The 25189-nt window shown below is 35.4% G+C and overlaps 1 protein-coding gene across 2 annotated transcripts in view; it reads right to left on the reverse strand.

The window, feature by feature from the left end:
- ADGRA3 (adhesion G protein-coupled receptor A3) overlaps nt 1-25189 on the reverse strand; it is a 109615-nt gene that overhangs the window by 38330 nt on the left and 46096 nt on the right. For both annotated transcript variants that reach the window (XM_063108435.1, XM_063108436.1), the window contains exons 4-10: nt 21876-21947; nt 17136-17207; nt 13844-14004; nt 11862-12075; nt 7521-7685; nt 5684-5885; nt 3896-4051 (exon numbers count right to left, since the gene is read on the reverse strand). In XM_063108435.1, coding sequence (XP_062964505.1) covers nt 3896-4051; nt 5684-5885; nt 7521-7685; nt 11862-12075; nt 13844-14004; nt 17136-17207; nt 21876-21947 — 1042 coding nt within the window. The remainder of the gene's footprint in view (nt 1-3895; nt 4052-5683; nt 5886-7520; nt 7686-11861; nt 12076-13843; nt 14005-17135; nt 17208-21875; nt 21948-25189) is intronic.

The following is a 25189-nucleotide window of genomic DNA, read 5'->3' on the forward strand; positions in this document are numbered from 1 at the left end:
CCCTCACCAATGTATTACCAGAAGAAAAATAAAAATAAAGGGATACATTTTACATAGAAACAGATGTGTGTGTGTGCGCACGCGCGCTTGCGTGCACACGCGCCAGCCATCCCTATATAGGATCCGAACCCGCGGCCTCGGCGCTCCCAGCGTCGCTGTGCTCCCAGCGCCGCACTCTCCCGAGTGAGCCACGGGGTTGGCCCCAGATAAACCAATTATTATCTGCTGGTAACATAAACTGTCTCTTTAGAAAATCCCAGATAACCAACTGCAAAATGATGTGAATGAACTCAGTCAGATAACCAGATACAAGGTCCACATTTTTAAGAAATCATAATCAAAGAAAATTCAACAGAGACTACATATGTGATGGTATTAAGGACTTATAGCTAATTCTGCAATTTTAAAAGTTCCCTTTATTTTAGAAAAATTATGGATGAAATATGACATCTAGAATTTGCTTTTAAGTGTTCCAGCATTGAGAAAAAAAAAAAGAAAGAAAGAGAGAGAGAGAGACATGATAAAGAAAATAAATGAGTAGGGTAGATGAAACAAGGTGAGAGGTGTAATTAAGTATTAATGGTAATATTCTTTCTTCTATACTTTTTAAATTTTTCAATATAATAGTTCTTTAGAAGTTAGACCCCCCCCCCAAATTTTTTTTTCAATAAAGCAATATAAGGATGAAAATGAAGATACTACAGTTGTTCTCAAAGTCTATGTCAAAGACTGGCTATCCCAGCACCACCTGGAATTGACTAGAAATGCAAATTCTCGGAACCTGCCTCAGATCTACCAAGTCAGAAATATGGAGGTTGGGAGCCTCAGAGCACTATCTCTGTGTTTAACAAACGCTCCAGGTGATTCTGATGCTCGCTAAACCTTGAGAAACAATGTTCTAGAAAGGATCACAAAGCCAGACACTGGGTCCTTATAAAGCTTAATAATACAGAAATGTCGGGCAAGTAAGATCAAGAAAAAAGAGAAAACAGTAGGAATACTGAAAATAAAAAAGAATCATGACCGTCAATACAGAAGTGATTATGCTTTAAAATAAATGAATGAAACTATAAATTTTTTAAAAATATGTACATAAAATGTACTAAATAAACTTAGTAGTAAAGATGCATAAAGTGCATGTCTCACTCACATATTTAAAACTAGAGCACAATAAAAGAACTATAAAGCATAACCAAATCTAATCTTCATATACTTTCTCATCTTCTGAAATGGATATATATTGTTTTCAAAAGAAAAATCACTCTAGTAAATATGAAACAGACACTTACACTGCCTGACAGACAACCTTCAGCTAGTTTTAAAAGACTCCACTAAATATATAGTTTAGATCTGGCAGTTTGATAGCTTTTAGTACCTAACCTGAGATAACAGAGCAGTGGCTTGTGTTAGCTATACCCAATCACAGATTAAAAAGCAATTGCCTTACAATATTTTAGTTATGAAATTATCCCCACAGAATAACTTTTTGGACATATTACAAAAATCAATTTAACTAATTATCTGTCCATCTAAGCTATACACATTTTAGGATACCTTAGCATAATTTCATGCTGTGGTAATTAACTTAAAATGAAGCCCTTAACTCTCATAATTTCTTTTTACTATACTAATAAACAATGAAAACTATGGCTTGAGGTTTAAGTTTCCAAAAGACCGTATAGAATGTCAGTCACTGCACCACAGCTAATAAAACATTTATACATCAATTATTCAATCCTGACTATTTTCACTCTGTTTCACCTATTTGTACTTAATGCGTTGCTGTCGCTTGTTTCCAAAGATAATCATAGCTTTCCATCTTATGTTAACCAGTGAACGTGATAGCAATCTCCTTCCAACTAAATTTTTAGATAACTAAAGCACTTGTGATTTTTTTTTCAAAAGGACCTTTTTCCTAGCTTTTGTGATGTAAGAATGTTAAATTTCACAACCGTATAAAACTATATTCAAACTTTGCTACTATTTTGCAAAACAGTTTTACCTGTATTTCCTCACTTGTGCATACAAACTCTGCAAGTTAAACAGGGCAAATATCATCTCCATTTTAAAAGCAAAGAAAGGGCCCATGATGAATTAATAACTCATGAAACCACGTCTACTTCCAGTTCGACAAAATGCTTTCACCGAAAAATGTAACGCAGCAGACAGTTCGTTCTACAAACTGGCAAACAGTTAAATGTACACGGCTGAGCACCACACTCCTCTTCCCAAGATGGGAGATGAACAAAGCTTCCTCACATCAAAACAAGTCAGCATGAGAATAGGTTATCTTATTTATATTATACTTCTGCAAAATATTTTCCAATGCCCACATTCCAAATGTCATTACAATTATTCTAGTAACTCAAAACATCCTACTTCCAGAAATGACTACTACTCATACAGGCAGCTCACTTGTAATTATAAGCACCAACACAGAGCAATACTATCACAGAGTCCAAATTCAAACAGCTTCTCCCAGTGCTAGAACAATTTGTCACAGGGAAGTGTGCTGAGGCCCAGGGACACAATTCAGTAGAGGACAGTTCTTTAGAAAATCATGGTCTCTGAAGTTCGGATAATAACACTGAAATGTTTTCTCATCTTCAAGCAAAGTGGCCTGTTTTCCTGAGCTCCATTTATATACATGTATCTATTTTACTTCCTTAAATAACTACATCCTACCAAGTACAGTGCCTAACCTACTAGGGCCACAGTTCCAAGACATATTACCAAAATGCAAGATACTAATAGATATTCTACCAAAAAAAAAAAAAAATTCCTTCGTTAAATCGCTTAAAGAACCAAGGCATAGTATTTACCTCTAAGCAATATTAATGAATCTAAGATGTCCTACATAAAGAAATACGTAGACTTTATTCAGCCCAGTGTTTTCCCCACAGTTGTGTACAGAGTACTTTTAGAATAGCACAACGGGGCAACACTGTACTAGAAAGTAAATGTGATATTGTAGAAAACTCCTCTGGATTAGAGCCAGGGCTCTTCGGTTTTTTTCAGCCCTGCCTTAACCTAAATACATAACCTTGTAAAATCACTTAATTTTCACTGGGCAAATTCTAGATGTCATATTTCATCCATAATTTTTATAAAATAAAAGAAACTTTAAAATTTGCCACTAAATTACCAGAATTAGCTATAACGCCTTCAGTTTATAACCTGATCTAGGTTCCTTCTACCTCTAAAATTCATTTGTGTATATGATTATATCACAAAAGAAACAGTACATATAAAGTTATCACATAGCTAGAAACCTAACGCTTAAGAATACATTAATTGTGCCTCTTAAAAACCATTCAAAACATCATTTATTTCCTGTTCATTCATTCTGCAAATTGTGGTTGTCCATTTTTTCCCCTAAAGGACAGCATGTGGACAAGCATACCACAGCTTTAATGTGGCCCTGTTAAAATGAACCCCTTTAAAAAATTAATCACACTTTTATAACTTTATATTCTAATCATTTGGAACTTTTAAGAAAGCTGCTAAAACAGCCTCTCATCTCTCCCGGACATTACAAAAGCAATTAAGCAAAGTACACAGAAGGAAGACGGGAAGAGAGAAGTTCCAGCAGGTGCAAGCTGAGCAGCCCCGGCTAAGCCCCAGTGTGGAAGCACAAGGTGCGTCCTCACCGGCCACCTCTGCCGTATCACAGTACCTTCATTTCCTAGAACTGACAGTTCACCCCTACTCCGCCCAACAACAAACAGGTCACTATAATACTTGGGGCATACGTTTCTCAACAATTTTGGAAATTTAGAAGTGTATTTAGTTCAAAAATAGCAAACATAAACAGGCTTTAAAAATACAGATTCAACTCTATCCCATGGCCATTTGCTAACTCTGTACGCTACAAATCTGAACTTAGGAAAAATACCTCTTTTGATTTTTCTTCTTTGGTAAATCTTCCAAATTTTTCTATCATTTCAGCCACAAATATAACATCCATTTTGTCAGAAAAGTTGGCTGCTTCCACGGTGTAAGCCAGTAATTGTCGCGCTGTTGCCACAGCATTTGTAAGATTGAGGGGCATCTACGTTAAAAAGGCAAAAGAAAAGCACAGCAAATGATGACTGAAAACTGACATGTTAACTTTGTATTTCAAAACATGGCAACGAATTCAAAAACTCTACTATTTACTCGACGGCTTCTTAAAATGCTTTTCAAACCCAAGAAGCCTGGAATTTTGATGGAAACTAACCTGCGGGAAACTGTTTTAACCCTATAATAAAACACAATACATAAGAATACACCAGGTAAATAAGCTGCACCATCTCCTCTTCTGTGCTTATCCATATTCTACACATACCTCGATCTCAATTGCTTGGCAAAGCCTCTCCTGAGTATTCCAGCTGGAAGGATTGATACCTCCCCTGGAACTCCTACAGCACAAGAGTAGAAACCACTTATTTCACAGCTATCTTTATTGCAATGCACCGCCAGTAATGCTTTACATGTTTACTTATTGCCTTAAACACTGACAGAGCACCAACCCCTGCAGAAAGGGTATACTAAGTGCTAAAGAGCAAAAGAAAAGATACAACGCAGAAGCCGTCTTCCAGCTGCTTATAGTCTGGTAAGGTTTAAAAAGCACAGAAGCAAAGATAATAAAACGCACTTGAACAGTACAAGTATTCTAACAGATTGTCTTTAATTTTTTTGTCTGTTTTCTTTCATTCCAGCTTTATTTTAAGGACTCTACACTAAAACCTTCCTCCCTCCTCACTGTTTCTCCCATCTTTCACCAGCATTAAGTGGGACGTAGGCTAAGCCACCATAGCCTTTTCTATCATCCCAGAAATCAGGAGCAGAATTTCATGTCATATCCACCAGTATTTTGCCCACCAAGAGTGATTTTGTTAAACTTGGAAACTGAGATGGTCGTAAGTTTATATTGCCACTACTCAAATTTATGTCCAGAGAACTTTCCCTTTATCCCAACATGTAACTAGAGAGAGAAAAACTGTGAGATCAGATGAGATCAGGTACTTAGTTAAGAGGTTTACCAAAATTTCACAGTTAATTTATTATTCCTATACCAGCTTTCATAGTTCTCTATAAACCTCCACTACTGCAGGACAATGCTTTCTCAAAGGCTTGATCCCTATTAACACTTTTACAATAAGCACTGAACCTGGCTCCAACGTCTTTGAATAGGTGTTTTTTGGCAAGCAAGTATAAAAATCTGATTCTGGTGAGGAGCAGTGAGCCAGGACCCAGGATTCTCCCAGTCCCTGGTATCTCAGAGCTCTGTCAAGACTATTCTTGCTGGCTTTCCAGCTTGGCAACACAAGCAGTGGTTGCTTGTGGGGATGAAGCCCTAACAGATCTTAAGGAATCACTTTTGACAAAGGTATTATAAAAGGAACCCAAGAGGTGGCTTTCCATGTGGACTTGAAGGATGGCTGGGATTTTGTTTGGTGGATACAGATAATAAAGACATTTAAACAAAGGCACAAAGTCAGGCAGTAACTAGAAAGAAAGGAGGACACCCAAGATGAGACCTGATACCAAAAACGGATAAAACAATTAAAGTAAAAACACCAAATCCTTACACTTTGCCTAGTATTAAAAAAAAAACAAAAAAAAAAGAAAAACTCATGTATTTGGTTTGAATATCATGTTTTATTCACAACCTAACAAAACTTGAAGATTTTCTAGTTACCTGATTAAACATATAAAGAACTCTAGTGACGTCATTTGCATACTGGCATCGAGAATAATCATCATCTGCCCAAAAGCCACCTCGATCACATCTCCGCCACGCCTTTCTCTCATCCTGTGGGTTTCCAGGATATATCCCACTGCCGTGGGTGTTCCGAGTACACTGCAGGTACGCAGTAATGCCTGCCAACGTTCTGGGCCATCTAGAGAGATGAAGACAAAATAGTGTAAGAAAACCTACGTGACAGAAGTAAATTAAACACAGCAACAGCAGAGGAAAACTCAAGGATTAGGACATGTCCTGTCACCACATACCTGTTGACACAGATCATCCTACTGTATGGAGAGAAAACTTTGTTATCTGAGCTCTATTTCTCCAACTGAGAATGAAACTGAACATATTTAATGTAAGTTACAGCAGACGCATAATACAGGAACTGCTAAACCAAAATAGAATTCATTACCAAAATCTGCATAAGTAGATCGAGCAACACTAAACTAAATATTATTAACACAGGAGGAATTTTATTGCATAATCTTAAGGGGTGTCAAAACATAAATAATTCATTAAGCAGTTAAACATTTAGTTTTTCTTCTATTTTTATAAATATAAAACACTCAAAAACTATGAGTAAAACAAAAAATCCACCATAAACAGAAACCTCATATAATTACTTACTAAAAGGTGTTGAATGTAACAAAACTAACAAATGCTGTCTATTTCACTTCTAACTATGCAATATATATCTTATAGATAAGTTGTTATCAACAGAAAAGACCAATCCATTTGGAATAATAAATGCTAATTTCCATATACTTACATCAAAGAGAATTTTGTTTTTTAAACAATCAAACAAAAAGCGATGACAAACTAGCTGACCTAAAGATGTTACTATTGTTTCTTAACCTGGGATTTGAAAGATTAACACCAAAGGATTTTCTCACTCTGAAAACACTGGGATTACAGCCAGGGCGTAGCAACAGTACCCATCAGAGACAGTGCAAACAGGGTATTAACAATCTTTACGCTGCTTTAAAGAGCAACATATTTCCCTTTTGATATATCAACTATAAATTTGTTATTAAAATCCCTGAATATAAAGAATATCAAGTAAATAATATGTTTAAAGATGTTTAAAGTAACTTTGAAAATAAGGAGAGTCTACAATAAAATTTGTTACCTCTCACAAATTCTAAACTTCCTACTAAAAAAAAAATTTAACTCATTCTGCTTATCTTAACCCAGAGTTCAACAAACCCACCTGGGATTCCAATGACTCCCCAAGTTTCAGGATACCCAGTGACTTTAATTTCCCCAAGTCCTTAAGTGCCAGAAGAACTGAACAGTGGAAGAAAATTAGATATGCATTTCTCCTAATTATGCTATCTCCTCAACCATCAATACTTAAAAGTGACTTAGCAATACAAAACCTCACAAAATTTATCCATGAAAAAGCCCTTGAAAAAACAGGAAATACCATTATCCTGTCTGAATTGTGTACTATTTTAGCAGAATATACAAAATGTTTCCCAAAAGTCATGGTTCTTCACTTACACAATGAAACCATTTGTTAAAAAAAATTCTACTTTCAGAAAGTCTTAAATCAACAGGTCTGAGATAAAGTTCAGGTACTTTTTTTTTTTTTTTAATCTCCATAAATGATTCTGAAATCATCGTTCTAAAGGCTAGTTCTTAGATAGCCATGTAAGGATGCATATATATAAACATACACACTTCTGAAATTTCGTTACTGAGAATAGGAAACCAATTATGTGCCTACGAGAATAAAAAGATTTGGGGCAAATCGACCTCTTCCAGTACTTCCCATGTCACTGACCTGAAGTCACCTTTATTGTTTACCACTCGCTCCGGTGGACAGTACTGTGCAGAGCTTTCTAACACCACAATATCCACAGTTCTCGTATTGTTCCCGCGTTTGGTCTGAACATGACAGCCCCAATTTCCAGTAGATCCAGCCTGAATATTAGAAATGGTTAGGGCACTGCATGAAGAAAGATTTTAAAAAGAAAGAAAATATGATTAGGCAAAAAGGGAGATGATATGGGCTTCAATCACTCATTTAGCAAACATGTCTGAATGTACATTGTGGGCCAAGCACAGGCTGGCTCAAAATAAATAAGAAAATGACCCCTCCCTTTAGTCCTTCAGTAGCAAGTCAAGACAAGCGAGGAAAAGGGATCCTTAAAATACAATGATAAGAACAACAAGAGAAGAATGAATGAAGTGCCATGGCACATAATGCGTGAGAACTCTCCTTCCAGAAACAGGGAGAGCAGAGCAGCATAGGGAACAGGAATGGCAGGCCCCAAGGCATAAACATCACAGCACATTCTCTTGCAAAACCTGGATAAGTGTCCAGGACACATCTACCTTTTCATGGATGCTGAGGAAAATATTCAAGCATGAAGAAAGGAGAATACTATTATGAAGTATGTAATTAAGAAAATACTTAAGGTAAAATATTTTGTGAAAGAAGGGATATACTAGAAACAGCCCGTTAAATCTCTAAAAAGATTTAGTAAATAATCAATGCTTTCACAAAAGGAGTTTCCATGTAAAGGTATATTTCACTTTATAAAACAGCTGTATTTTTAAGTAGTTGTCAGTAAATCCAATTTTCAACATGAAATCATAATTCTCTAATGTAAAACCTATTAATTATAGATCAAATATCAGAACCTTCAATTAACCTCAATTACCCCCACATGATTCACTATGCTTGGCTGTTATGTAGACGCAAATGATAAAAAATAATTAGACGTAATGCATGTGTCATTTTAATTAACTTATAAAATTATGTCTTGAAGTTAATACACATTTGTCTGGCCTCTTAAATCATTGATGGCTACAACGAATGTTCTAATAAAGACTTTGAGGCACTTTTACATTATGAATCATTAAAGGAAATATTATCTTTACTAAGGTAGGAAACTAAATATACTGGAATATTTTGAAGATAGAGTGACACAAAAAAGTTTCACATTAAATTTAAATAACAAAAATAGTTTGTCAAACAGTCTACTTTGTAAGGCTCTGCTGAACTAGGAAGAAGTACATAAACAATTCTGGCAATAAAAATCACTCCTCAATCCAGAGGTTCCCAACTCAGTCCAAAGAGCCTTTATTGACTGCGTAATTTTTTCACAGTGCCCCCCAAAAATAGCTGTAGGGGAAAACCGTATATCTATCCCCTAATAATTAGTAGCCATTTGAAAAAAATCACACACAGAAATTTGAAGTAAAATTTATTTCATTCTTAAAAATAACCACAACTTCCTAATGGGATGTAGGTACCTGCTGGGTACTACAAAATTATCCAAACCTCAGGTTCAGATCAGACAGTAACATTCATTTCTTATTCCACAATGATTTCCGCATGGTACTAGCTTTATGCCATAGTATTTGCCCAAAACCCAGCATCCCAATCTACAGTACCAACAATGGAATCAATGCTTATAGTTTTCTTAGAAGATGAAATTGAAGTTACTTCTTTCTTTTTAAATGTCCAAGACTTCTGGAAATTTTAATACGGAGACTGCTTTTAGACACTGAGAGTATTGCTAAAAGGGATTCAGAAAAAATCCTAAATAAAGTCTGCAAAATATATTAGACCATAGTTTCCCATGGTTTGTGGTGTCAACATTAGATCATGACACCTGGAGCTAGTAGCTGTGCAGTGTCCAACAAGTGTCGAGTATCACTATGCTTCTCTCAAAAACTTAAAAGCATACCCTACAGCATTTCTGTGAATTCACTGTAGTGCCCCCGTGCACTTCAGCACCCCTCTCAGGAACTATGGTCTAACATATTTTTCAAATATCTTTCTGAAAAGCTTTCAGCAATATGTTCAATGCCTAAGAGCAATCGCTGCAATAAAACTTCCAGGAATCCTCAGCAGCTTTAGAGATTTAAGGAGATAGACGTAGCTTCAATTTCATCTTCTAAGAAAACTAAAACCACTGATTCTTACTAATGAAGGATAAATGACCTGAGGAAATCAATGACAAATCAATAAGAATCTCAAGTTAACCAATTCAATAACCACAAATTTTCCTTCTTCTACGATGTCTTTATTTTTGTGGGGCTAACTCTGGGTAAAGGACCTCTCAATCTTCATATAAGAGTTTCACTTTAGTCAAATGTTTCTGCCAACAAAAATGTCAGGCTAAGTTGCTACCCTTTGAATTAATTTTTTGTACCGCTATAAAGAATTTAGATTAAGTGTAAGCTGCAGAAATAGATTTATAAAGTAAATCTACTTTCTTTACAGTGACACAATTTAGAGTTCTAAATCAATCAAAGTTCTTTTATATAGGAAAAGGTTCGGTTCTACTCTTGTACTATATGTCAATTATTATCTACTTACACAATAAACTGCTTAAAAGTATACAATTTCATGAGTTTTGACATATGTATACACCTATGAAATTATCACTACAGTAAAAATAATGTAACAATGAATATATCTGCTAATAAGGGAATTCTGTTTCTGGTAATGGTCAAGCAGCTCATATTAAACCACCCTTCCTGCAATTATCAATTATAAACTCTCGACAAATTATAAAGTGACAACTATCTGAACACATGAAGAGAGATCAAAAGCAGGCAGAAACTAAAGAGGAGTCGATACCAGCAAGATGGAATTGGCACTGGGGAGTAGCTAGGAAAAAATTTCAGTGGCTTTTGCTGAAGGGCAGGCCCCACTCAAAGAGAACTCACAATCTCATTGCCTTGAAAAGTCAGAGGACAGAGGCTAGAAGAAGACTGGCTGAAAGCTTAAACTTCTATGAATAAAATTCACCTTTTTCTCTTAGAAACCCCTGAACTACACATACAGGTAGGGTAAACGACAAGATTTCAGCTGCTGCCTACCAGAGGAGACAGAGCTAGGAGTTTGAGTTTAGCCAAGCTAACTTCCTGACCAAAGAAAACTCAGCTCCTCTAGGGGAATACAATAAAACCCAGAGGTAGGGGTCAGCAAACTTTTTCTTCAAGGGCCAGACAGTAAATATTCTAGGTTTTGCTGGCTAAGAAGCAACACTGAGGATATTACATAGGTACTTAAATAACCATGTGAAATGTAACCTTTTAAAGACGTAAAAAACATTCTTAGTTCATGGGCTTAGTGAGACAGATTTGGCCCAAAGGTTGTATTTTATCAACCTCTCCTCTACAGCAAATCATTCACAATGCCCAGTATATATAATCCAAAATTACTAGACATATAAATATTTTTTAAAAATAGAAAAATATAAACCATATTCAAAAGAAAAGCAGTCAGTGTCAATGACCCCAAGATGACCCAGATGTTGAAATAAGCAGGCAAGGAAGAATTTAAAAGCATCTACTCTAAATATGTAGAAGACATAAATAAAAATGCACTTCTAATAAACAGACAAGAAATCTCAAGAGAGAAACAGAATAAAACAGAACATTTGGCCCCAGAAGTTCTCAGACTTGAATCTCAACTCAAAGAACCCTTAGGTTCTCGGGAGTTTTTTCATGTCACCCTAGTGAGTTTGCTGTGGTGCCGTGGCAGAGAGTTTGGAAACTACAGCTCTATACTAATAAAAATTCAAGCCAAGTTGGTCTAGGTAGACACATAGGAAGGAAAGAAAGGAGGGAGGGAGAAATTCAATAACTACAGGTAAAGATTTTACCAAAATAAAATATCTGGTGAGTGATAATATCATATATATTTTTAGCCTATTTTTTACACTTTATAGAGTTTATTCAAATTAATTCATATGGTTCTCACACCAAACATGGGGTTGACAGTTCAGATGTTATATTCTCCTATACCAGCGGGTAGGGAGTGGAAGTACCTTAATATGTTGCATTAATCATGAGACAAAACAAAAAATTAAGTGATTCCTAAATATGAAAATATGAGCTTAACAGCAGGAAATGGTTAGAAATTAGATTTGGCACTAAAAATTTACATTTTTCCTCCTAAAACTTGAACCAAAAAGTCTCAAACTTTTAAAGTTTTTCCCTTTTATGTTACTTTTAGAAGATAAATAACAATCAAGAAAAGGAAACACCAGATGTTTGCATTTTTAAATGCTAGAAGATAAAGTATTAATTCAAATTCTAACTAAACATGCAATTCCAAAAGGATAAAATCCACATAGACAATTCATCTAAAAAAGTTTACCTTGCAATCAATGAACAGTTGTGAATCATGTTCTTTTCAACAAAGATACCCTGTGATTCATCAGTTTCAACTATTCTCCCATCCTGATACCATAACACTTGCATGTCCTGGTCAATATACGAAGCCATGCACTGGAAGGGAAGGCTGTCTCCTTCAAACACAACTTGACGATGAGATGGAGTCATGTAGAAAGATGGTAATTCAAGGGGAGGATCTAGAAGCAGTAACACAAAGAACCAGTAAGCAAATACGGTACTATATTCACATAGAAATGCTTTGTAAAATTATAAAAATAAAACAAATATTCCTCAGTAATCAGCATTCTAGTGCTAATACCAACAAGAATGCTACTGAGTTAAATGGTCACAGATATAAACAAAATTAAGTAAAATTAAAATGAAACCATTTCATACCCAGTTCTGACATTTAGAATTGTTCCTTTATGATGGTATCACAAGAATATCAGGTGATCAGATGCAAAATAAAAGAATAAGCTCTAAAAGGATACTTAAATTTAGAGAATGAAGATGGTGATAAGAATACGCTGATATTTGTAATTTTAGAATGCATTGTGGAGATTGTATTACCTTTGATTAAAAACACTGGTTTCTGGTTGTAAAAGTAATACATATTCATTGTAGAAAATTTTGAACATTTAAAGAAAAAAAAAGAAAAAATCTTTTAAGATCCCATATACTGTAATCATTTTTTAAAAAATGATATATTTGCTTCCAGTCAGAAAAACAAAAGGAAGAGACTTTAAATACATGTGCAACATATACACAAATACCATCAGTTCATTAAAAGCCTTTAAAATATTTAGTCCCTTTACCTACCACAACAATTCTACTTTTAGCAGTACACTTAAAAAAAAAAAAAAAAAAAGAGCAAAAATATATACAAAGAAATTAATCACTGTATTGTTTATGGAGTGAGAAATGATTAACAAGCTAAATATGCAGTAAAAAGAAAGTTGTTAAATTATGGCTACATCTATACAATGGACTGATATACATCTATTTTATACGATAAGGAAATAAGTTTATGTTATTTCAACTTAAAAAAGGTTACAGAGTATTACCAAGCATAATATTTTTGTTAAAATATAGGAAAAGGGTACAGAAGATGACACACCAAGGTCTTAACATGAACTATCTTTCAGAAAATGTTAATATGGGCTTTCTTTGCTTCTTTTAATTTTTTTGTCTCCTTTCATAAATCTTAATTTTCAACAACAATGATAATAAAGGGAAAAAAACTAATAATAGGATTGTTTATTTCCAAACACAAATACTAAACTGCATTCTCTATTGTTTTAAGAACTATTTTTGGTTTATGCAGGTGGGGGGGCTGTCATTTAATACATGGCAAATGTGTTCTTTTCCTGTCTTCAGATAATTTTTCAAAATCATGATTTTCAATAGTTGCAAAATACTTCATTGAATAGATGTGTCACAAGTAATTAAAACAATTCCCAGTTCCCACTTTTTGAGAATTTAGTATATATTTATACCTAGTCTGAAGATTTACACACATAGCTGATTATTTCCTAAGAATTAACTCCAAGATGCAGAATTACTGGATCTAACTGTAACAATCTCTTAAGAACACTGACACACAATGCTGAACTTCAATTCATACTCCCCCCCAACAATGTGTGCATCCTGAGATTTTATTATCATCAACAAATTCCTGATTTGCCAACTGACAGAAAATCAGAAGATCTATGCTATTGTTTGGTTTTCCTAAAGAAAGCTGTTCGAACCTAAGAACAGCTACCTTAAAGACCATTCAAAAAAATAATGCTTTTTAACCCAGCTGGCATCACTGTTGGCCTAAACTAAATATTTTCAAATCAACGAAGATTAATGGCTGTAAACAGTTCTGTCCAAGTGTAAAAAGAATTTCACAGTTTGTAAAGAAAAACATGGTAGCAAGTCAAAATATGGTGAATACTTTCTCAGTTTTGATTTCTCCCTTACCGCATGTCAACAGCTCCTGCTTCACACCTGTGACTGGCTGGGCCTGCAGTGACTTAGGATAAACACACCTGGTGTCCCGTACAGTGATGTTCCTCTCCTTTACCCAGCGATGCATCCACAGTATGTTACAATCACACAGAAGATACTCAGTCTGAAATTCTCTGTAACATACAAATACAAATTAGAGATTATAGCAAATAAAAGTAAACAGCACTTTTGCTTTATATTGATTTACGCTTTTTTTTTTTTTTTTTTTTGGTCTTTTTGTGACAGGCCACACCGCGCTCAGCCAGTGAGCACACCGGCCATCCTTCTGTAGGATCCGAACCCGCGGCGGGAGCACTGCTGCGCTCCCAGCGCCGCACTCTCCCGAGTGCGCCACGGGGTCGGCTCTGATTTACGCTTTTGATGGCAAGCACAATGCTGATCTCCCTTACAATGCTTGTGGCATATGCCATCAACTGGTCATGGTTCTCCTTCCCAGTGACCTATCTTGTCACTCCAACATTGTTCCTCACTGATCCTGGGACTCTGTTTTCAATCCAAGTGGGTATGCATACAAAAACTATCTGTTGGATATCCCTCTTCTATGCAACAAGCTCCTCAATCCCAGGGTTCTGGAATACCAAATCCCCAATCTTTTCACCTATCAAGCTTCTACCCATTTATCTTACAGCGTGTTGCATTAATGTTGGATCCTGAAGCATTCCACAATTTTTCAGCATCACTGCCACGTTCTTGGCCTAAATGCCTATAAACTCTCCTGTTGATTTTGGCCATGAAATAGTAACATAAAGCAATATAGGAGGGGCTGGCTCGTTAGCTCAGATGGTTACAGCACAGCCTTATAATCCCAAGGTCACAGGCTTGGGTCCCCATACTGGCCAGCCACCAAAAAATAAAGTTAAATTGAAAAAAAAAAAGCAATATGGGAATGTTTTGCATGATTATTTGTGTATGCCTGTACGCAAATAACCCTGAGCTTACTAGACTGTAAGCTCCTCAAGGGTGGGGACTATTTCTGAAACTTTTCTGCTATGTGCCAAGTGACACCATAGGTATTTAATAGAGACTCAAAACACATCAAAAATATAAAGATAAGAATACCTCACACTTGATATGAAAGAAAACAGAGAATTGTACTTATCTGATGCAAAAAGCTTTATAATTTAGTACACGGATGTAAGAAAAAAAGAAAAGATATACAGACCTTGGATATAAACACAATAATCTCTTGAATACTCTTTTTTACTAAGCACTGAATTCATATGCCACACATTATGCAGAGTCCGGCTAATAAAAATAAATACAAGATACTGTCCCTTGTCAACAGGTAGGACATTATATAATAGGGGAAACAAAACATACTAAAATAAGATGCAACATGTTCCATAAAAAAATTTAAAAAGTGCAAAGAGCAAATATAAGCATATATTTCTAACACAGTGAGTTTGTTAGCACAGGGTTCACCTCAGTTTTGGCAAGAAAAAAAGAAAGAAAAAAAAAGGGAGGAAATGAGATGGGATACAACAGAGAGAAAATAAATTTAAAAAACAATACCAGAAGGATGACCTCATTGACTTCTAATTCCTATGCACCACCTTCTGGTCAGTTCCTAACACTACCGGGTAAAAACACTGGCAATTGTTCCCATTTCTTTGGATGAAAATACTTCCCACATTCCTGCTATCCAGGGCCTCAAAAGCCAGATTCTCCTTTGCTATCTTTTTTATTTCCTAATCTTTGCAAAAATGGCTGACTTGAGCTCTCTAAATACACCAAAAGGAAATGTTTCCATTCAAAAGCAGCCTTCTGGGTAAGAACTGTAGTGGCACCAAAAAGAGAGACCAGATGCAGTCTGATCCAAAGGTACTCTCAAAAAACATATATATGCCCGCCTTGAGAACGAGGGGCTAGATGAGTGCCTAACCTATTAGCTATACCCCAATGAAAACTTCTAAATGAGATTTAATGATAGGTTTATAGAAGGAAAAGAGAGGAAAGGAGGGAGGGTAGAAGCCAGCACCCACTGAAGAGAGGCATGTGGTAGAGAAGAAATTTTTGCCTAACAAAAGACACTCAATCCCATACTTTACATGCAATTTGAAAAACATTATATTTAACTGTAATTCCAATAGACATTAGTGTATCTTACAGTTTGAGATATCTTAAGGTTTATTTGGAAATACAGTTACCTCCTAAAGTAACTCTTGTGCAAACTCTGTTAACAAAATTGTGATTAGGGGGAAAAAAAAAATCAACCAATTTTAAATCTATAGAGAACTGTATAACCTACACTGACTTCATAAAGCAGGCAATCTAAATAAATATCCCTAGAAACACAAGTAATAAGCTGTGAATTCAGTTTGTAACAGAGATTACAAGATAAAATTAAATCCCTAAAGTACAAAATATTCTTAACTACAAATTCTACATAAGGAGGGATATTTTATACTTTGAGGATTTAATTAGACAAACAAAACATTTTCTGATTTGAAAACAAAGTTGCCTTGGATTGACTGTCCCAAAACTTAATACCTACTGTAACTGTTGAGGGTGGGAAATCCTATTACGGTAATTGATTTTTTTTTTCTTTCTTTTTTTTTTTAAAGATGATCGGTAAGGGGATCTTAACCCTTGACTTGGTGTTGTCAGCACCATGCTCACCCAGTGAGCTAACTGGCCATCCCTATAGGGGTTCCGAACCCATAGCCTTGGTAATTGAAAGGTGGAACCTTGAAGAGGTGATTAAGTTGATGGTTTAACGGTCGTAGGAGTGGTTCTGAGGGCTTTAAAAGGAGAGCCTGTGAGAGTCTCTCTCTCCCTGCTCCACCATTTTCTGCCATGTGAGTGAGACTCCTGCGTTGCTGTAAAGCCACCACCAAAGAATAGCCTCCCCAGATGTGTTCCCTGGACTCTGGACTTACCAGCCTCTGAAACTATAAGCAATAAATTTCATTTTCTTACAAATTACCCAAATTCCATGTATTTGTTATAAGCAATAGAACTGGACTAACAAAAAAGTCAAAGAGAAACAATTACCAATTTATTTCCTCTAAATATATATTAATATGGCATAGTAGTCTAAGGAGAAAATGGTTGCCCAACCCTGCCATGCATTATCAAGGCTCACTGTATGTTTTTCAATGTGAATGCAAGGTCTCAAGTAAGATTCTAATTTTTGCAGATTGGCAAGATTTTCCTCATAAAGTCTCTTAAACAATATACTAAATGTTTTTAATTTTCAAAAACAGATATGTTTATCAAAACACAAGAAAAAATTCTTACTTACAAAGACCGTAATGAACCAAGATAATCAAAAGTTCCTTGAGATAATGAAGAAAACAAATTCCCTGAAAGGTTTCTGAAAAAAAAGAAACAATTTCATTTTTAAAAATACTTAGAATTACATATCATTTTTTACTATTTTGTGTTTTCCAAAGCATACTATAATCATTAAATAAAGAAGGAGCAACTGGTAAATATTTCTTCCAAGGTTGAAGAAAAAAATTATTCTTAACCTGGTACAAAGGAGTAAAATTATTAAAAATATATCAATGTTAAATAAGGATTTTTCTATTAAATATCAGGGGAACCTAAAAGGTTCCTTACTGAATTCCCACTAGAATTACTCTTCATGTGTTCACTAAGTATCATTAAAGAAAGCAACAAATAAAAATTAAAGAAATAACAAATAAGAATTAAAATTTTAAAAAATAAGAAAAGGAAAAGAATGACCTCAGTGATCAGCAGCAGCAACATAATGTAACTGAGGAAAAAACATTAGCAGAGTGGAATAAGTCCAGGGTTTAACATGAAAGATTTGGGATATAATTACTTAGGCTCTGTAGTTTCCCCTTTTATCAGATGACTTTAATAAATAACCTAAATCTTGTGGCATTTTGTCAATTAAATTCAGAACACCCTATGTTCTAATCTGAGTAGTTGGTTAAACCCATAGTGATTTGACCAAAGTATTTCTTCCACACTTGACTATGAGCTCCAGGGTGGGGGGTAGGGGAGGGTCCTGTATATCTAATTTACTGGAGTACCTCTGGCAGCTAATTACATGCTGGGGTACAGAAGGTGCTCAGTAATGGTCGCTGGTCATTCAGGATATACACCCCGCCATCAGGAGGCCTCTGATTCAAAAACAGGACTGAGGGCTCTGGGAAAATGGCAGCATGACCCAATCACTCCAAGATCTGTTCTATGTCAATTTAGACCAAGAGTTCTCAACAAATGACATGGGGGGTGGGGGGGACAGCAGAGGATGGAACAGAAGTCTGGAGACTTGCAACAAGGCCGACTTCTCCTCCAGAATCTGGGCTGAATTCTTCAAGTATGGGACAGAGTGCCAACTAGGCAGATGGACCCTTCAGTGAGGAAAGGGAATTGAATTGATCTGGGGAGGTCAGCTGTTCCTGGGATACACACAGCAATGTTTTCCTGGATGGAAAGATGTGATATCACACAATTGCCAATCCTGTGCAAATTAATATACATACAACGAACTTCAGTATGAACAATGCTGAATTGGTTTTTATATGTTTTAGGAATTTTTTGAAATAGAAAGGATGGATAAAATTATTCTGATCCTCATAGAAATGTCTAGGAACTTAAAGAATAAACAACAAAGGATATTTACAAATTAAAAGAACACTGAAAGAGATGCCCTTTTCATTTGTTTGACCAGACTGGATACCAAATGTGGATTTTGAAAAGGGTACACTGATAGGAATGTAAATCACCATAACATTTTATGAAAATAACCTAGATGCAATTAAAATGAATAACTGTACTTTTATGAAGCTATCTCATATGAAATTATATGATCCGGGATTGTTTAAAATAACGCAGAGTGTAAGACAAAAGATGGTAGGTATAATAAAATCAATAGCTATGAGTTGCTAATGTTGAAACTGGGGCAATGAGTATATGGAGATTCCTTATATAATTATCTCTAATTTTTCTTAGATGTTTGCCAAGATTCCATAATCGTAAAATGGAAATAAAAATCTATATTGAAAATATAGGACTTAAGAATATAAACAAAAGAATTGTATCTAATAGTGACCACTGAATTCTCACATGTGAACTGTTAGATATATTTCCTTGGAAATCACAGAAGAAGGAACCACACTGGAAAAGAACATGCCATCCTCTCAGTAAATCCCAACACACACCGATTTTTCCTCAAGTGTTGGAACAGACTCTTATTTGTTTGGCTGAACACTAAGTGAAGTAATTAGCTTGGATTTGGGGGCCATAAAAAATTGTGCATATTTTAAAAAACATCGAATCATACTCCAGCTGAGATGCTCACACAAAAAAAAACAGAAGGGAACTGAGAATGACAATGACCATGGCAAAGTCCCTGCTCCCTGAATGTAGCGGCAGGTGAATTATCCACCTGCACCCAGCCCCACTCTTACGTTGCTGTTTCTCATTCTCAATTTTTCTTTCTTTACTTATTTCTTCCTAAACAGAAATATCCAAATTCATTAAGCTGCATACATATGATGCATTATCTGTGCATATACAGGGGTGTTTAACAGGGCAGAGTTGTTTAAGGTAATCACTTGGATCCTCAAGGAGGAATGATTGACTAAATTAAAATCTGTTCTCTACCTGGAATATTCTGTAGCCATTAACAAGTATGAACTAAATCAATATGTACTCTCTTGAAAAGATGTTAGTAATACGTTAGTAAAATCTTTTTTAAAAGTAGTTACCAAATATAGTGCATTTTTAAAGATCTGAATGCATGCCTATACATTTCTGGGGGTAACAGAAAACATAAAAATATATACACCAGATCCTTAATTTAGGCTATCTCAGGGTGACATGACCGAAGCTATGAAGGGAGACTTAACTTTTCCCACATGTGTTTTTATTACTCAATAATATCCGTAATGTTTTGTATAAAGCAAATTCTTTATACAAACTTTTTACATACATGTAAGTTTTTCTACAAAGGAAATTGTAAAAGGGAACTTCTTATAAATATCACGCATATATTTCTGAAGGAGAAATATTAAAGGCATAATTCTTAGGGCAAAAAATATAGATATTAAATTAATCATAATTAATTTTTTTAAAAAAGAAAAGTTTTTGGTTTGCTGATCTTTCTCTGCAAATTAATTTCCTAAGTGAACTACAGAGACTTAACATAGTCCATTATCAACTCCCAAATTTTGATCTACCAGTTATTTCCACTACTACTGTGGGATGGGGAGGGAGGCTTTAGGTGTATGGCTGTACCTCTCTGGGACAGTTCAAGAGAACCTCTCCTCCATCAGCAATGGCAGAGAGCAATATACAGAATTAATCAATTTTATACCCCTAACCCACCCATGTCCACTGAGGCCTCTGACATATTTAAAGAAAGGTTTTTTTGAATTCTGAACCTAGATCTCCAAAGCCAAGACTTGTTTCAAAATGATGAGAAGTAGGCTGTCTGTCAAGGTCTCATCAAGACCCTGAGGAGCCTCAGAGTTCAGCCTCGTTGGCTAAGAGGCCCTGTCAGTCTGAGGTCCCAGGTTCCAGGGCAACCCAGAGAGTTCAGCTGAAGAGTTGGCAGATGAAATAGCCACAACAGTGAACCACTCAAGACTCACTTCTTTCATATGCTTTCTCTTTGGGGTGGGAATCAGTAAGAGGAAGCTCTCTGATTCCTAATCTAAGAAATGTCCTACATGCTCCATTACTTATCAGATTCTCTTTCCACTTGTTGGATTGAGAAAATGTTATTCTCCACATCTGAAATTTTACAACCAGTGTATGGCCTGGCTCACAGAGCTCAGAAACCTGGGTAATGAAGCAGCCCATACAAATCATTTCTTCCAAAGTTTCCTGATTCATAGCTCTAGACTGATGTCAATCCAAATTATGATAAGCAAGTCCACTGAAATATATTCCTGAAAGTTAAGAAGCAACCTCAATTATGGTTTTTTCTTTAAAGAGTATTTAAAGGATATAAGCCAGGTATACTTCTACATATGCCACTGACTTTCATTTAAAAGAGCCGCAGTAATCTATTATCACATGGGCTACAAAATCATCTCGATCAAATCTCAAAGTAGGCAGCTCGACAGTGTTATTTTTATGGTTTAATGATTCACCCAGATAAATGTTAATTGCATTCCATGACCTCTACATTCTCACAACAGGTATTAGGTAACTGGTAAAAATGTAACAGATGATCCAAGTTCTAGAACTTCCAGAAACCTTAGCTTTTGAAGCAGGAAGCAAAGGAAACATTAAGAAAATAGTAACCTGCCCTAACATAATCTCTGTACCACCCAGCCTTTTTTCTAATTACACCCAAACAGAACTTTACCTTAAAAACAAAATCAAAATATATTTGATGGCTTATACAAAGTTCTTCCACATTTATATTATACATAAATCATAATAGACATAAATAGTCACAGATAATTTAAATTTTAATTAATACATATAACTTTGAGGCACTATTAATCCTACTCTATAGATGAAAAACAGAAAAGCTCAGAAAAGTTAAACAACTCACCCAAAAGTCACATGGTCACATGGTCAAAGGCATGATTCAAATGGTTATTTTACTCCGAGTCCATGGCCTTCCTCTTCAGAAACTGCTCCTGCCCTTATTTCCACCTCCCTGCATCACTGGTTCAGCTTTCTTTGCTTTCTAACTGTCCAAATATTTGCAAATCTTCTGGACCATCAGCTCACACTTTACCTTTTCCAAGAAATTTTCCCAGACTAGCAAAGCTTTCAATCAAACCTCTCAATAAGAACATGTTCTCTGCTGCATGTACTACTGTGTATGTGTACGAGGTATGTGTACACGTGTGTGTTGTGGTAATATCATATTCTGAGGACATTATATCTCCATGATAAAAATTGTGAGTTCCTTGTCCCTTACTGCTTCTATAACCCCTAGAGTTGTTACTTTAATATTAAACATATCATATAGGTGTTCATAAATATTTAGGTACTGGTTCAAATGCTTCCTTATACTTCAATAGGAAAAAAGAGACGTACTTACAGCCTAACCAGATTGGTGAGTCCTCGAAATATGTCTGCATTCAGACATCCAATTCGATTATTTGTCAGGTCCCTGAAGAGAAGGGGGAAAAATGTCTTCTATTAGTTTTCCTGGTTAATGCACATCTCATGCATTCAGTATTTAAGAACAGCACTCAGGTATCATATAAGACTTTTCAGCATCTTTGAGACATTCATCCATCTCAAGTTAGATAACGATAGCACTGAGAGAAAAAAATGATCCTTGCTTTCACTTCTGGCACATACAGACTAAATGCTGCTTAATTATAGTACTCTCTATATTTCAAGCATTTACTTCTGCAAAATTACTCAAGATAAAACTGGACTAGTAAAAATGAGACTCAATTGATCTGTCTGTGATACAATTCCTCAGATGACCTACACAGATAATTATGCCAGGGCAGTTGGAGAACTAAGCCCAATCCCAGCCAGCAAATAAAAGACAATGGTTAAAAGGGTAAATAATCAAAATGATGGAACTTTTATTTCCTCAAGAACATTTAAAACTTAATGCTTTCTAACTTCATTCTTTAAATACTTAGAAGTTTTGACTGTAATGAAAAAACAACTAAGTTAGCTTGTACTTCACAAATCTATTTTAACCTCCAAGCCAAATTACTTTTTCTTTATTTTTTAGGTTAAAAGCTAGCATTTATTTAGAATGAGAAATAAAACCACGACAAATTACAGATACTAAAAATTTGACAAATACTACAAATATTACAAAACACAGAAAAACAAGATAATATTTTTAATGATTAATTGCACTATACACCTCCAGAAGCAACTTTTCCCTACACCTTTTTTGACTGCATACTTTTTAATTTTAACTTATTTATTATTAGCATATTCATTCTTACAAATCGTGATATTTCTTTATGCCCTTAGCCTGACCTATCACTTCCCCCAACCCCCTCCCTCCCCCCACCTCTAGCATCCTTAGGTTTGTTCTCTCCTTCTGAAAGTTCAACTTATTGTCCAAGCCACATTACTTTAACAATATCTAGGTAATGGTCCAATTATTTTTTCAGTCACTCCTAACTTTTATTTCCTATCATACGTCACTTTCTAAACAGTTTTTTTCTCCTCAATCTATGAAACTTTTACCCATGTATAATTTTTAGTTCATATTTTGTTCTCTCTCCTTACTTATTTAGCTTTATACCAAGGATGCAATTTTATTTTTACATTTAATCAGAGATCTGCATTGGTTAAAAAGTGAAAACTTTATGTTGGAAGATAATAAGCTGACAATTTCTGTACCTTTCAACCAGGATGTCTTTCATTATTCCTCATCAGTGAACTAAGTAAACTCTATGCAAGAAAACCCTAAAACAATAAATCTTAACTTTTATTAGTTGTTAGATTTATAATAATTCATCCTGCTTTGAATGTCAATAAAATAATTAGAACAAGTTCTCTAAACCAAACTTCCAAAAATATTTTTCCATTTTCTTCAATGTCCACATTATTCTCTGTCGTAGAGAAGTACACATTCTTTGAGTGACATTTTGAGTTATTCCTTAGAAAAGCGATTTGCACCATCCATTTCCAAACAAAAACTGGTAAACTCCAAACTGTATACGTGGGTAATGGCAGAAAATGTATTAGCCTAACTAGAAATGATAAGGACATAGCATTTGAATCAGGTACCTATTCATTTAGTTTTTCCCTTAGCTATTTTAAAAGCTACCTTCAGTAATCCTGATGGTTCAATAATTTCATAGCTCAACCTTCCCTCTATTACGGCAACTTTTGATAAAAGAATCTTAAGCAATACAAATCTTTACCTGTGCCTGTTGTTCTGCAGCTCCAGTTCCTTGAAATATTAAAGCTAAGTGTTTAATTGTGTGGGATTTTTTAAAAAATTTTTAATTCCAGCTGATTTTCCTTTTATTTCTGGGTTTTACTGTTTAAGAAAATTAGGCATCTATTGTAAATTGTTGCTTAAACAAGTATGTCTGGGCTGTCTTCATTATCTTGTCTCAATTCTGAGCTTTTAATGGTATAATTACCATTGATTCTTCAGGAAACAATGTTATAGCTATACCTACTTAAAATAGTATTTAGATATTGATAAAGGATTTTCATTTGGATTGAGAATTGGCTTGAACTTGTAGATAAAGCAAAAGAGAAACTGAATGGGTCTAGGTTTCACCTACTTCTGATAGTTTATTCTTCAGAAAGCCACTCAATCCTGATTCAAATTATCTATAAATTAAACACAAAGGCATGATACACTTACAAAAACACTTCACATGCGTCTGTCAAATGAGATACACAACTGAAACGAATGATTTAAGGCTCCATAAGAAAAAGTGCCTATGTCTGTAAGCAACTAGCAAACATTACAACTACAGAATATCTTTATACCCCATTGAGTTTATATATAGTATAGGACTCCTTCGGGTTGCCACTTGTGTACCGTAAGTTCAATTACAAGTCAGCTGTTTGGAATTAATAATGTATTTTCTAGCAGGAAGAACATTATAAATAGCAATTACCTTCCTAGGCAAGAACACAAGAGACTACTTACTGTGTAATGCAATGAAAAAATGCTAAGGCAATGCCTGGTACAATAACAGTAATTAAATTAAATGCTACTGAATAAGAACTTTTTAAAATTTACTTTGGATGGCAGTACTTGAGAAATTATTTACTGAAGGATAAAGAACTAGATGGAGAACCTAAGGTATTCCACAGTACTTTTAAAACACCCGGATGAAACTGCTTTTTATCAGCACCGCACTCTACCGAGTGAGCCACGGGCCGGCCCATTTGAAATTGCTTTTTATTAACAGGTTTCTTTCAACCTGTATCTCAGCATAGAGATATCAGCATTAATCTTTTCATTACCCATGGATACAGTGATGTGGATCACGGAGGGAGGGAATAAGTGGTCCTGTCTTACAGTATGACGCTGACATCACACTCTTCTCCTTGGAAAAAAAGACTGGGTGGAAAATATTCTAGAAGTTCTTAAACTTTAGCATTGGGATCACTGGGTGGGATGGTTAACACCAAGACCGTCCATCCCCACCCCAGAGTTTCTGACACGGGAGGTCTAGCCCCTACACTTGTGCTTCCTACTTGAGGACCCACTTTCCTAGGTGGAAGCAGCACAAAGTGACTTCTCTATTATAAATCAAGCTCACCTGCTGCTGTCCCTCCTCTCCCTAGTGACTGTTTCTGGAGGTGCAACTCACTCGTGGCCGTGCTCCACACCTCCTGCCTGCATCTGTATGGCTGAGTCCTAACAACTTCCAAGACTCTTAGTGGCTACCCTCTAACTAC

The sequence above is a fragment of the Cynocephalus volans genome, chromosome 9 (assembly GCF_027409185.1).
Source record: "Cynocephalus volans isolate mCynVol1 chromosome 9, mCynVol1.pri, whole genome shotgun sequence".
NCBI lineage: Eukaryota > Metazoa > Chordata > Mammalia > Dermoptera > Cynocephalidae > Cynocephalus > Cynocephalus volans.